Source organism: Eurosta solidaginis, chromosome 2, assembly GCF_040869045.1.
Source record: "Eurosta solidaginis isolate ZX-2024a chromosome 2, ASM4086904v1, whole genome shotgun sequence".
NCBI lineage: Eukaryota > Metazoa > Arthropoda > Insecta > Diptera > Tephritidae > Eurosta > Eurosta solidaginis.
The window spans coordinates 256,217,645-256,233,029 of NC_090320.1; the positions used below are offsets into that span (position 1 = coordinate 256,217,645).

The window sequence follows — 15,385 nt, forward strand, 5'->3', positions numbered from 1 at the left end:
TTTCATCAAGATACCTCAAAATTTACTCAAGTTATTGTGTTAACGGACGGACGGACGGACGGACATGGCTCAATCAAATTTTTTTTCGATCCTGATTATTTTGATATATGGAAGTCTATATCTATCTCGATTCCTTTATATATGTACAACCAACCGTTATCCAATCAAACTTAATATACTCTGTGAGCTCTGCTCAACTGAGTATAAAAATGAATTTTGATTTTACTTTGCTCGGGAGTTGAAACCAGAACCCTCGGAACCCGTGACAGCCGTCTTACTTAAGACTTCTGCATACATATATCAAGTTGTAATAAACCAAAGCGTTATCACCGTCTAATAAGCCAGCTGTTAGGGAAAATTGCAGCGCTTATAATCTTAGCCACGCCTGAAAGATAGTCTATACCGTTCTTTGCCCATAACAAAAATGTTATCCTTAAAACGATCTGCCTCCAAATTCCAACCTTCGCCAACGCTAAAACTCAATCACCAAAAATATATAAAATAGAAACAAACGCTCGGAAAGGTATGCAACATTTAGTACCATATAGCCACCAGGAATAATGTACTTTTACATAGGACTTAGGAGGTTATTCCTCGTAGCCATATGGCATTACATGTTGCATACCTTTTCGCGCACTTGTTACTGTGACGATGGAGTTTTAGCGTTAGCGAAGGTTGAAATTCGGGGGTTGGTCAAATTATTTTACATTCAGCCATCCTTTACAAATAGAGCAAAAATTCAGCTCGTGTAAAACATGCCTTATTTCCGGCAGTAAGAGCGACATTTTACTAGACATAGCATACCTTTAGGCGCAATGGATAAGCATAGGAAAAGAAAATCGTATTGACTTACTTTGCATAAAAGTTATTATTAATATCGTCTTACCTGCAAAGAGAAGGAAAAAAGTTTATTAATTAAATTAAAATTATATGCCGCCAACTTAATTAAATAAAAATGTGTAAAGAAAAATGTAAAACTTAATGACTATACTCGAATTTAACTGTTGAAGAAGGTCTATGCTTATCTGGATATATAGTGCCTATGGAATATTGATCGGATAGCCAGTGGAATATTGATCGTTATGACAAATTAAATGATTTAGCAAATACTAAGGCCTAAATTTTACTGAAGTAGTAGCGGATCATCATGTACTCACTTAGAACACAACCGCAGATCGCCTCGACAAAAGATACAATAAAAGTACCATTCAAAACAAATTTTCTGTAAAGTTACCATGAACTTTTGTTCCGATTACGACCAGAAAAGATCAGCGGGACTTCTAAGCAAGTGACAGAAATGAATTCAGATTCACAGTAGATAGAACAAAGCCACCAGGTAATGGTGACACGATAAAGGACGTAGAGGAATGTTTTACGGAATATTTGGGTAGCCTAAAAAGGTTACCACGTGAGGGGATATAAAGTATTCGACAGAATTTTATTAAAGGCTCTAACAACCGCGTATAATAGAGCAGATTTTAAAGCTGGCAATAGTTGCGAAAAGCGAGAAGTGCTGGAACGAATATTGTAATCTGTTGAGGAGGTAGGAACATGAAATCAACAGGTCAACAAGTTTTCCATCAACAAATTTTTTGCGGACATATAATGGTCCAGCGAAGCAGCGGTAAGAAGGAAGGTCCTATTTTAGGACATACACTACAGGGACTGGTAAAAAAAAAGACGGCAAGGAATGATAACGCAGTAGTAAAAAGTCACTTGAAGAGCTACTTAACTCATTTTTTCCATGCAGAAGCGAAGAGGCAGAGTTAGTAGCAACCTCAACACTACAAATGAGGAGAAAGTACAATTTGTGACAACAGCCCATATTGAATGGACTATACAAACATTTGTCAAGTTCGAGACGCCGGATTCAGATGGGATATTTACTTCTATGTTGCAGATGGCAGGTGTGATGCTGCTAAAAAGGCTTAAAATAATCTCGGTTCAAAAATAAGTAGATTCACAGGTTACTAGATCACTGTAATGTCTCTCTGGTGGAAACTGTAGCTGTAGAATGCAAACTAGCATTATGGAGATTTCGATCAGGCTGGACCATACATCTATACTCCGGTCATGAAGTTAAAAAATGTGACGCAAAGGCAAAAGAAATAAAAAAGAAACCGGCAATTCATGCGATGCCGCAAACCGGAAAGTGCTGGATCGATTTATCCCACAATAATCAAAAGGACTCAAAACTTAGCAGCATGGGCATGAATTTACATATATAAATATATACCAAAAAATGTATCTCCGCTATCACATAAAAGTTCATAAAATCATAAAAATATAAATACATGGCTCAATATACCTCCAAGGAAACTAAGCTACTCTCCCGAGACTTTAACCCAGATACCCTATTATGGCAAGTAATCAGAGAAAGGAAAAATTTTGAAGATATCCAACAGTGCGAGTAGTTGGCATCTCTCACGAAGACGATAAACTGAAATTACGTCATCATGTAATTAACTTTTCCTCAACTTTTTGTAGAAAAGCGTTATACAAATTGACCAATCCTAATATGAATGTATGTGAATATCTTAATTCTAGATTCAAATGCAAGACTTAATGTTAGTAGTCAAATCCATCTAAATTATAGAAATATCCTCGACCTACAATAAGCAATCAATGAAATAAATATTCGTGTGTCACAGACTTTACACCACAACAAGTGCAACTGTCTTAGCTTATGTGTATGTATTTATGTGCATTTCCTTGTGAATTTCCACACATACCAACACACATTTAACGGCGCTGGAACACAATATTTAAATACCGCCCATAAGAGGCATCCGAAATAATTTAAAATAGACATAAATATGCAATTTTACGGGCATCAGAAATTTTAAGACAAATAAAAATCCAAAAGAAATGTCATAGCAGGGAAAGACTTAAGGCACAAACCTGCAAATCTAAATACAACAGCAGATAGTACAAGTATACATTTATAAGAATCAAACAGATTTTGTGAATAAAAAGCAACAACAAAATGATATGCATGTAAATATTGCAATGTTATGAACTGATGCGTGGAATAACAAGCAAAGTGCAATGTGCAATGCAACAACATAACCACATATTATGCAGTTAACTGTGCAGCATCTTAAGCGCCTGTAGGCCTGCTGCTTACTTAAGCTAAAGATGCCACACATGTTAGATGGTTAGATTACATGTACATATGTAGGTACAGGCATATTTGAGCTTTATACTATTGTAGTTATGTATGTTTGCATGCCACAAACAACATCGAATCAATAATAATAACAATAATAATAATGCAAGCAGCAATCAGCATTAGTTTGGATATTCGCATGTGGGAATTAAAGAATGGGCGTATCGCAAATCGAATAGAAAGAGAGAGAGGGGCGTATAAAAAATAAAAAAGCAGTGTAACTATTGCAAGATCGTATCAATGTGTGAAAGTATGGATGTGCCTCTAAGTGTGTGTGCGTTTGTTTACAATATTTATATGACTCTAACTGCACTTCTATATTTTCTGTTAATGCAAAAGAATTTGTATGCTTTACGTAGGTGTTAGATAATGCGAAATTACTCATTACTTATTATGTGCATATTTGTATGAATATTTAGTGTCATTGCGTGAATTTATTTGTTTTGCTCGCTTTGGTGCAGATTTTATTTCCTACATTCCTTTATTATAAATTTGATGAAAAAATACTTTGACGATTAAATGGCCCGACGTAGCAGCCAAAAGTTGTTCTGACACTCATTGGCTTTACACTCGCATATAATGTGGATTTTTTTTTTTTTTTTTTTTTTTTTTTGAGTGCTTACAAATCACATATGAAGTCAATTGCAGAAATATGTGGTTTCTAATTCGTTTGTGGGTAGTAGTTGTGCTACTCAGCCGTATGTTCAGCGGCTGAAGTCCGTGAGGTGGAGCTTACATTTTTGTATTGCATTTATATAAAGGTGCTTCCTTCATTCGAAAAACACCCTAAATCGAATTTTCTGTTATAATAAATTTTCACCCAAGAGCGCCCTCCTAAGTATTATTATTTTCGTACCTTTCGTAAAATTTTCAAATAATGTAATTAGTCCTTAAAATGGGTTTATTTTCATATTTATATGAAACGAAATTTTTTGGAACTAATACACAAAATCTGCATGCGTATACGAATGGTTCCAAATTAACGGAATGAGTCGGGGCTGCTGTTTACTGTGTCGACCCAGAAATATGTAGATCCTAGAGGCTGCCTGGCTACTTACTGCAGCGTTTTTCAGGCGGAAATTATAGACGCGATGAAAGTGGCACAAATTCTGGAGGAAGCGTTGTTAAACTGCAGTCGAATCAATATATATATATTGATAGTCAGGCGCCGATTAAGGCAGTAATCTCACATAGTACTTTATCAAGGGGTGTTCTGAAATGTAAAGGATCATTGGGAAAAGTTCCCTCAATGCGCATCATACATATGTTTTGGGTTTCTGGTCATAATGGATAGAAGATAGTAAAAAGGTCGATGAGTTGGCAAAGGAGGGTGCAAAACACGCTGAATCTACAATAGATGTCCCAATTCGTTTGGAAGAAATCAAAAGGAGATAGGTGTTACATATTATCATCAAACAGAAAAGAAGTGGACAAAAAGCGTGGGGCTGCCAAATTTCTAAGATCATGTGCAAAGTGTACGATATTTCACCGGCTCATATATCTGAAGAAAGAAGACTTAAGGCTTATGATGGGAATGCTAACTGGACATTGATTTCTGGCATCACATGCTTATAAGTTAGAAATCGTCAATAACAGCAGTCAATAGGAAGTGAGGAATAAATGTTTGAGCATGTTCTTTGTTCGTGTTCTGCGCTCGACAGATCAAGGCTCCTGCTGTAAGGGGTGGCAGAGGTGCCAGATCTCGCGGCAGCAATTAAGTTAAGCCCTAGAAAACTTTCAGTATTTGGCAAGAGGAAGTAGTTATTCCGTAACATAAGTCTTAGTGCATGATTGGGGCTCTCCCGTTTGGTCGTCAAACAAATTCTGGACACATTTAGTTTATGCGAACTCTTTATTTACCGGCCAGTTCAACTTAACCTAACACAAAAATTTTTTTGATCCTAAATAAGGCGTATTTGCTTCAAACATGAAATGCGCCGGCAAAAAAATATTATCAATCACGTGCAAGCGCAAAAACACAGACACATTTTAATATAAGAATCAAAAGCTATATATGAATGTAAGATATCTTTAGATCGAAACTTAGGATGAGCAAACTTGCTTTCATATATATTCATCTCTATATATGTATGTAAGCTTGCTCGCATATTCAAAAATGTATGTATGTCTTACATGTATGTATAGCAGCACAGCATGTTGCACTTGCAACATATTTCCGATCACTTTGTTTGCTTTTTGTTGCTTCGCCGCTGACAATATTGCTGGCTACCCTAAGTTTAGTGTGCACATATGAAGTTAGTTGTTTTTGTTTTTCATCTTTAGATACTTTTTTTCTTAGTTTACAAAATTTATGCAGATTTTCTGCGATGATGCATGCTGTGAATAAACACACGATGAACGTACAAGCAAACGATACCAGACGTCTGAAAACTCAAACGTACCCAACCAATCGCATCAAAAATTGACTTACCACAGTGACTGCTGCCGTGTATGTTTGACTGCTGCTGCTTTGGCTGCTGTTAAATAAGCTAAAATTAGTCAGTGTGTGTGCGTGTGGTAAGCTACGCAATATCTTTATGAATTCTTGCCGAGGGCGCTAGAAAATGTTCGGATGTTATATGCTACTCTCTCGTCACACAAATTGTTTTTTAACCTTTTTTTAATTTCTTATTTTGTTTTCAATTTTTTTTTTTTTTTTTTTATTGGCAACACTTTGTAAGTCTTTGGTGAGACTGACAGTGAATTGTTTGTAACAAATACTAACAGCAATATTTTTGCTGATGATCTGCAACTGATCGATCGACACGATGGCTGGATGAAGATGAGTGAGTGTTTTGGGATCACTGGTGGCATGCTCTTGTTGCTTGTTATTTCTACGATGGATGACTATTTGCCTTTAAGTGGTTGTGCGCATAGACAAAGAATGAATGGCGTCTGAGAAGAGAATGGAATGGAAATAGTCTAGAACAATTTGCTTATATTTAAAATTTAACTTTTTACTTTTTGTAAACTCACTTCTCACTCCTGATATCGCTTGCAGTTCGCCCTTTTGTGTAACTTTGTTTTATTTTTCACTTCCTTTTCCTATCTTTTCGTACACAGTTGGCCTTGTATGCATGTTGCATATTCATGTACATATGTACGTAGCAAGTTGTTGTTTTTATTTTTGCATGTCTCAAAACAATATCTCAATAAATAATGACCGCTCATAAATAATAATCGGCAAGCAAATGTGTAATGATTTAGTTTCGCAACACAAGGGCCAGACAAGTTCGCACAACAACAAAAACAGTTTTCTTTCCCAGCGTCAGCAGCAAGCACTTAGACATATATATAGTTGGGGTCGTCAAAAATATTAAACTAAATAAAAATCGTAAACACCTCTGCAAACATATTTATACCTACTTATGCGTAGGCATTTTTTATGCCAGGGATCTTAACACTAATGGCTTTCGTAGTGAAGATTATTACGTAGCACTTTTTCCGTTGTTTTATTTTACTTCTTTTTAGACAACAGTAATTTCTGCATTTTTAGTATAAAATTATGAGGAAAACAATTATTTTTTATTTATATTTTTTAGGTCTTATGATATCAGTTATTTTTTTTTTTTTTTATTATTTAACGCCCTAAATATTCGTTATATTTTATTTGGATTTTTTAGATGTTATAATAACAGTTTGTTTTTGTTTTTAGTTCAAAACTGCACAACCGTTATTTTTTATTTAAATTTCTTTTTTTTTTTTTTCAAAACACCACAGATAATAGTTATTTTTTATTTGGATCTTCTTTTAGGTCCTGTGATAAGAGTTACCCACGACTTTCACTCAAAATCAGCCAACATTTTCATAACAAACGTAAAAGTACAAATAAAATCCCGATTTCGCTTTCAGTTCCGATATGGGTTCAAATCTCGGGTTACGTTCCTTGTCTGTATTTGCTATTTTTCCCATTTCGGTAATTTCTGCGGTTCCGTACCAGTTTCAGTTCCAGGTTCGTTACCGGCATCAGTCTGGATCCCATATTACAGATATTGATTTAATGCGCTCATAACTTTAGTTTTAAAGCATACTCATTTTGTTGGGTCAAAATAAAAATTTTAGTTTGCTGGGTTGGAACCGGTTTGGTCGATACCAAGAAAAAGAAAAAACCAAGAGTTTTTACTTTTCTATGCATTTCAACGCATCCGTGTCATCATCAGGAAGCCTTTTTATTTAAACGAACAACATGAAAATACAAAACGAATCATTATTTTCAATAAACATTACAAATTCAACATTAAAACAATAACCCACAATAATTTAATTAGTTGTTTAAACACAATAACATCACAGGTTCAGGACAATCGGCACATATGTTGTGTTTTTTCTTTATAAGTATCGACCGAAACAGCTCCAACCCAGCAAACAATTTCATAAAGAATTTCGTCCAATCAACAAAAAAATTCCACTATTTGGTATACATAGTTCCATTTCCAATTTTTATCTCGAGTCCTCTCTTATTTCCAATATTCTGGCTTAAGTATCTATTTCATAACTGGTTACGATATTGATTTTAATTTGTACTTTCATCTCAGCGATTTAATGTCATAACATTTCGACCCAGTTTGTGGTTCAAGTTCCATTTCGTTCCAGTTTTGTTGAAGGACTAAACTTCAATCCTTCACATTTTCCGATTTTTTCCCCGATTATCGTTTTGTTTCGGCTTAGGTTCCGATCTTATTTTCGGTTCTGCTTTTTTTTTCAATTTCAGTTTCAATTTCAATTTTGGTATTTGTTTTGGTTTTTCTTCCAGATTTCATTCCAGCTCCGAATATATTTTCGGTTCCAGTTGGTTGCGGTCCATGTTCTGCTTTTATTTTCGGTGACGGTTTAAATTTCGATTTCATTTTCAGTTTTTCTCTCAGTCTAGTTCCAGATTTTATGTCAGAAACAAATTCAGTTTCAGCTCAGTTTTCGTTGATTGTTGTTAGCCCGGCTTCCTCTCTTGTGTTTAGATACGACTTTCGTTTTAATTCCTTTTGTGGTCTTAGTTTCAGTTTTGGTTACGATTTAAGTGTCAATCCCACATTACTACCCTTTTGCCTTGAGTTCCGATCCCATTTTCGGTCCAGTTTTATTTCTGCTTTACTTACAATTCAGTGTTCCCTATCACCTCGAATTTCAGATCCGCTTTCTACCATGATTTAAATTACAAAGAAGTTCAATTTCTGGTCTATATCCGCGCTTTGATTCCTGGTTTTTATTTTATTTGGTTATGTTGGTTTTAGTTATGTTTTTAGCTCCAGCCTTACTTGCAATTTTATATGGAAACTTTGTTTAAGCTTTAGTTCATATTTATTTTAAATTCCATTATCGTTCTGGACTTTAGCTTCAGCTATGGTTTCTGCTTGAATTTCTCCTTCAGTTTTGTTCCGTATTTGGTCTCGATTTTAGCTTTGGCACTGGTTTTAGCTTTAGTTGCGATTTCAGTTTCCGTTCTGAGTTCAACTAGCCTCCGGCACCAGTTTAGTCCCGGTTTCGGCTTCAAAATTCAGTTTCACTTCTGTTTTCGGGCTTTTTTTTCAGTTTCCGTACCGGCTCCTATTAAAGTTTCAAATTCAGTTGTGGTTTCGGTTGGATCGATTTCGGTTTCTTTTCCGAAATCAGCATCGATTGCTTTTTGTGTTGATTTCAGCTCCCATTTAAGCTCGTTTTTGTTTCAGTTCCGATTCAGTTTCTGTTAAGGTTTCCTACTCGGCTCAACTCCCTTTTCGGCTCCGATACGGTTTCAGTTATTTCAATTACAATATCTGAGTTAAGACTTTGTTTTTTGCTTCCGTTTTTTGGGTTTTGTTTCAGCTTCCTTAGCGATTTGTACTCTAGTTCCAATTACAGCTATATTTTGGGTTAGAGTTCAGTTCCGACTTTGAATAAGTTTGAGTGCCCATACCGATTTCGGGTAGCTCAAGGTTGCATTTCCGATTCCATCATCTATTGAATTAGGTCTTGATTAAAATTATATTTCAGCCCTCTTTTGCTTCAGTTGAGATTCATAATAATATAAGGTTTCTTTCCGGATTTTAGTTCACAATCCCCGGTTTCCAAGTTTCAGTATCGGTTACTTTTCTGTATCAATTTCAGTTTCGGCATGTGCTTAAATTCAAATTTTTTTCGTTTCATTTTATGTTCCGATTTCAACATTTTTCCGGCTTTAGTGCCTACCACAGCACTAGGATTCCATTTTCCGTCTAAGCTTGAGTCCTCTCTCATTTTAAAAACAAAACAAAAATTTTCTTTGTAGAATTTTGAATTCGAAAAACGTTGTTCCCTTAAACTAAACTTTTGTTTACTTTCCCTGATATATACACAATACCCACATGCAACCTTGTACACTTTTATGAGCATGCAAAATTTGTTGCACATGCGCTGTACATACGCACATAGAGGCTGTTTTGTTTTTAAACGCTGAACTTGTAGCAGACGTCCAATAAAAATACAAAATAAAAACAACAAGTAAGGAAGGTTAAGTTCGGGTGTAACCGAACATTACATACTCAGTTGAGAGCTATGGTGACAACATAAGGGAAAATAACCATGTAGGAAAATGAACCGAGGGAAAACCTGGAATATGTTTGTATGACATGTGTATCAAATGAAAGGCATTAAAGAGTATTTTATGAGGGAGTGGGCCATAGTTCTATAGGTGGACGCCATTTAGGGATATAGCCATAAAGGTGGATCAGGGTTGACTCTAGAATGCGTTTGTACGATATGGGTATCAAATGAAAGGTGTTAATGAGTATTTTAAAAGGGAGTAATCCTTAGTTCCATAGGTGGACGCCGTTTCGAGATATCGCCACAAAGGTGGACCAGGGGTGACTCTAGAATGTGTTTGTACGATATGGGTATCAAATTATAGGTATTAATGAGGGTTTTAAAAGGGAGTGGTGGTTGTTGTATAGGTGGTCGCCTTTTCGAGATATCGCCAAAAAGGTGGACCAGGGGTGACTCTAGAATGCGTTTGTACGATATGGGTATCAAATGAAAGGTGTTAATGAGTATTTTAAAAGGGAGTAATCCTTAGTTCCATAGGTGGACGCCGTTTCGAGATATCGCTATAAAGGTGGACCAGGGGTGACCCTAGAATTTGTTTGTTCAATATGGGCATCAAACGAATGGTGTTAATGAGTATTTTAAAAGGGAGTGGGCTTTAGTTCTATAGGTGGATGCCGTTTCGAAATATCGCCAAAAAGGTGGAACAGGGGTGACTCTAGAATGTGTTTGTACGATATGGGTATCAAATTAAAGGTATTAATGAGGGTTTTAAAAGGGAGTGGTGGTTGTTGTATAGGTGGTCGCCTTTTCGAGATATCGCCATAAAGGTGGACCAGGGGTGACTCTAGAATGCGTTTGTACGATATGGGTATCAAATTAGAGGTATTATTGAGAGATTTAAAAGTGAGTGGTGGTAGTTGTATATGTGAAGGCATTTTCCAGATATCTACCAAAATGTGGACCAGGGTGACCCAGAACATCATCTGTTGGATACCGCTAATTTATTTATATATGTAGTACCTGCCAAGATTTTAAAGGTTTTTTATTTCGCCCTGCACAACTTTTTAATTTTCTTCTACTTAATATGGTAGGTGTCACAACCATTTTATAAAGTTTTTTCTAAAGTTATATTTCGCGTCAATAAAACAATCCAATTACCTTACCATGTTTCATCCATTTTTTCGTATTTGGTATAAAATTATGGCATTTTTTTCATTTTTCGTAATTTTCGATATCGAAAAAGTGGGCGTGGTCATAGTCGGATTTCGTTCATTTTTCATACCAAGATAAAGTGAGTTCAAGAAAGCACGTGAACTAAGTTCATTAAAGATATGCCGATTTTTGCTCAAGTTATCGTGTTAAAGGCCATGCGGAAGGACAGACGGACGACTGGGCGTGGCATCAACCGATTTCGCCCATTTTCACAGAAAACAGTTAACGTTATAAAATCTATGCCCATACCAAATTTCAAAAGGATTGGTTAGTTTTTGTTCGAATTATGGCGTTAAAAGTATCCTAGACAAATTAAATGAAAAAGGGCGGAGCCACGCCCATTTTGAAATTTTCTTTTATTTTTGTATTTTGTTGCACCATATCATTACTGGAGTTGAATGTTGACATAATTTACTTATATACTGTAAAGATATTAAATTTTTTGTTAAAATTTTACTTTAAAAAATTGTTTTTTAAAAGTAGGCGTGGTCCTTCTCCGATTTTGCTAATTTTTATTGAGCGCACATATAGTAATAGCAGTAACGTTCCTGCCAAAGTTCATCATGATATCTTCAACGACTGCCAAATTACAGCTTGCAAAACTTCTAAATTACCTTCTTTTAAAAGTGGGCGGTGCCACGCCCATTGTCCAAAATTTTACTAATTTTCTATTCTGCGTCATATGTTCAACTCATCTACCAAGTTTCGTCGCTTTATCTGTCTTTTGTAATGAATTATCGCACTTTTTCGGTTTTTCGAAATTTTCGATATCGAAAAAGTGGACGTGGTTATAGTCCGATATCGTTCATTTTAAATAGCGATCTGAGATGAGTGCTCAGGAATCTACATACCAAATTTCATCAAGATACCTCAAAATTTACTCAAGTTATCGTGTTAACGGACGGACGGACATGGCTGAATCAAATTTTTTTTCGATCCTGATTATTTTGATATATGGAAGTCTATATCTATCTCGATTCCTTTATATATGTACAACCAACCGTTATCCAATCAAACTTAATATACTCTGTGAGCTCTGCTCAACTGAGTATAAAAACGAGAATATTTTAGCGCAAGTATGTAAGCAAGCAAGCTGTGGCTTAAACAAATTGATTGGCAGTTAGTTGCGAGCCAACTCACACACGTGCATACATGCAATGCTTCCCGTTGTTGTTATTGTTGCTTTTTTTATTAAAGTTTTTTATCTTCGTTGTTATATATAACAGACGATTAGTCAGTGAACTGGCTGTGTGTGTGTGTTCGTGTGTCTAGTGTTGTCTATATTTTGTGCTTATCACTCAGTGCGTTGTACAATTCATTGCCAAGTTCTTTGCTTAAGTCTTTCGAATTTGTGTTACTGGTAAGCGCGCAAAATGTGTATAATATTTCGAATACTATTTTTAATCGACTACTCCAAACAAACGTTGCTTCATTTGACTGATTGTTTACATTTACTGTTATTTTTTGTTTGGAATAATATATTTGAGTTTGAAATATTTTTGTTTACATCATTCGCTACGTACGCTTATGCTTCTTAGCTCTTGTATTTGTTTTGTCAGTCATTTAGATGCAGCTACATTAAGCTGACAACTAGTTGGCAGCACTAAAGGATCTGTTGTGTTTTTGCTGTAGGTTTTGCATTTTGAATTCTCCCCTATTATATTTGATTTGACTGGCAATTGTCAGCTTTGAGGCGAAAGCGCTATTGAGAAGGTAATCAAAAAGAGATTACTTTTTCTTAAAGTTAAGGATATTTTTCTAGGACTAGGTGCTTTAAAATTCCAAAATCTTTAATATTTCGGAAACAGCCAAACAACATGTTTACGTATGTACCTTCCAAGCTCATCTTCCTTGCTCATAAAACTACTGGCAGGCTTTTACTCCAAACAGCCAATTAAGATCCAATCACCGTAGACAATATAATAAAGCCTAATGCATCCGCGAAGCGCTGTGTGTCTACAATGGGTTACTTGGCAAAAAGCTTTGGCATCCCAGCGCTTGCTAAGATAAACCAAAAGCTCCCAGCAGATTGCCAAAGTTTCTACAGGCATCCACGGCAAGTTTGCAAATGCATGCTAGGGCCAAGAGTTCAGCGATAATAATTTATTTCGAAAAATGGGTTCGTTGGTACTGCGAGTGAGCCGAGCAATCCCTGAAAGTCTTCAAGCTGGCGTTGGCAGTGCTAAGCGCTCTTATAGGCACTTCACTATCTCAGTAAATAAAAAATTCCCGAAAAGTTAAAGCGGCGGATATTCTCCCAGTCATCGCCCGGAAATTTCATACAAATCGGTATGACGGCCTAGATCCAACCATAAATATGTTAACTGCATATACGTTTACAACACCATTCCTGCCATGAGGTAATGGGAGTGTTAAATCTAATTCTATTGGGATTTCTTTGAGGGCCAGGGTAAGTACCTCTCATTCCAACTCTCATCTTCATCTAAGAGAATTACCTTGCTCATCATATCAATTAGCAGTTTCACCTTTTAAAAAGCAACAAAGGCAAGGTGATTGATTGGTTTGAGATTTTTCCGATCTTTTGGAATGAAGATAATTTTCACTATCAAGACTGAAGCATAAGGCAGACCTCAGACAGTTGACGTTAATTGAAGAAAATCAGCTGCATGTAAAGTTTAAAATAGTAAATATTCCATGCAACTTGGCTTTCCACAAGTGAGATGGATTTTATTTCTTTTGAATCAGCAATCGGTGACTGTACAGCAAATTCCTGAGCGATAAGGATATCTAGAAAATGAGTGCCGATCAGAAATCTAAAGAATTTCTCATCTTGCAGATTTCAACCACACTTTTCCCTCATAAGAATCTTCTTAGGGGCCTATTATCTACAATCGGGGAATTTGAACTCTTTGCTGTAAAGCAGCTCGAATACAAGTCCATCTAACTCAGTTTTCACGTTTGAGGTTGCAATGAGGGTAACTTTACTGAAATCGGTGTTACTTCGCTGAATGATGAATGGATGAAGTGCATTTTTCTGCCGATGAACTCGCTAACATTTAACGGTGCAATTTGTGGAGTTTTTGTCCCCCGACTTCCTGCTTTCGATAACCGCTAACGTCGTGAAACCTTTATCTTTTTTAAATTGAATAAATATGTGATCACAGCTAAAGTTGTTATCAACCTTAAAATACTTTTTAAATTATTTAGCCGAAATTGCTAATCAAAGGTTGAAAAAAATTGCTAACATATGATAACCGAATACAAAGATAGATATAGTTATCAATTTTCTAGTATAACCAAGGCAAATGTTTCTAAAAAGCAATTGAGCTCCACATCAGGGCTGAAGCCATGCTATCTCGATGACAATCTCTGTTTTGAAAAGCCATCTGGTCTCTACTGCAATGTCAAAGTTGGCGCCCGAGCAGGGACATACGGGTACGGCTGAATCATTACAGCTGATTTCGTGCTCTTAGAGAATAGAATTACACAAAGGAAAAACAAGCACATATGTGCTTTAACTCCTTCAAGAGTGGAGGTATTGGCGCCCCAGCAGAAACATACGAAATGGCTAAATCAACTCAGCTACCCTTTATGTTCGTAGACGTAACTGTCCTAAATACCCTAACTACTTAATACACACCAAATCTAGTGGTAAAATTTTTTCAGCATTACTTCAATAACTATCGCAAGGTATTCTGTTGTATGTGTTTTCTTTTTATTTAAATCAGCAGCTTCCATTTATTATACTTCACTACAAAATAAAAGATTGGCATATCTCTAGTTAAAACTTTATTTGGAGAATAACTTAATGTAGGTGAACCGTTATTTTGATCACCTTTGCCCTATAAAAGTATATACTAAATCAGTGCTAAGGCAATTTATTGCTATCTAAGTATTAGAGCAGACACAATAAAAGCAGACTAGAGTTCATGGAAAGCTAACAGGAACTTAACACGAGTTCATATGTTTTTGTGGATGCAGATTCATATGTTCACCATGGCTGTTCACAATTTTGAAAAAAAGAGTGAAATTGCATAATTGACAGTAAAATCTAAATGGGCATATTTGCAGATTATCATAAACACCTTACGGTTTGAGTGCTTTTCGGTTGTTAATAGAATAATGTGTATATGCAATTACTTACTCTATTGGTTACAACCAATCTATAGACAAATATGCAAATGTATATAAATATATATAGTTAGGAGCCTAAATGTAGTGTATTCACTACAGCGGGTACTGTTAGCTTAAAATTTCAAAAAATTAAATTAAGTGCAATGCACTGAAAACCCTTCAAATGTCTGCTTTTAAGATATAGCACACTGCTGAAGAGCTTTTTTCTTAAGAAAACAATATAAGGCTCTTTTTAGCATATTTTTTTATTTTTTATTTTATTTTTATTTTTTAATCACTTAACATGCAGCACTTGTTTGTGCATTGCTTTTTTGCATATGTGCTCAGTTTTTTGCCCTACACTTTGGTGTCTATACGAATAAGGACCTTTGCTTATCAGCATTTCTTTCAAGCTCACTAATGCGCTTTTAATGT

General features: G+C 35.7%; 1 protein-coding gene across 1 annotated transcript in view; it reads right to left on the minus strand.

Annotated features, from left to right (window-relative positions):
* Positions 1 to 765: 765 nt before the first annotated feature.
* Positions 766 to 15,385, minus strand: part of LOC137240830 (cadherin-related tumor suppressor-like) — a 165,514-nt gene continuing 150,894 nt past the window's right edge. Inside the window, 1 exon segment of the mRNA XM_067767656.1 lies at positions 766 to 886. Within this exon segment, the coding sequence (XP_067623757.1) occupies positions 872 to 886 (15 nt within the window). The 3' untranslated portion in view covers positions 766 to 871.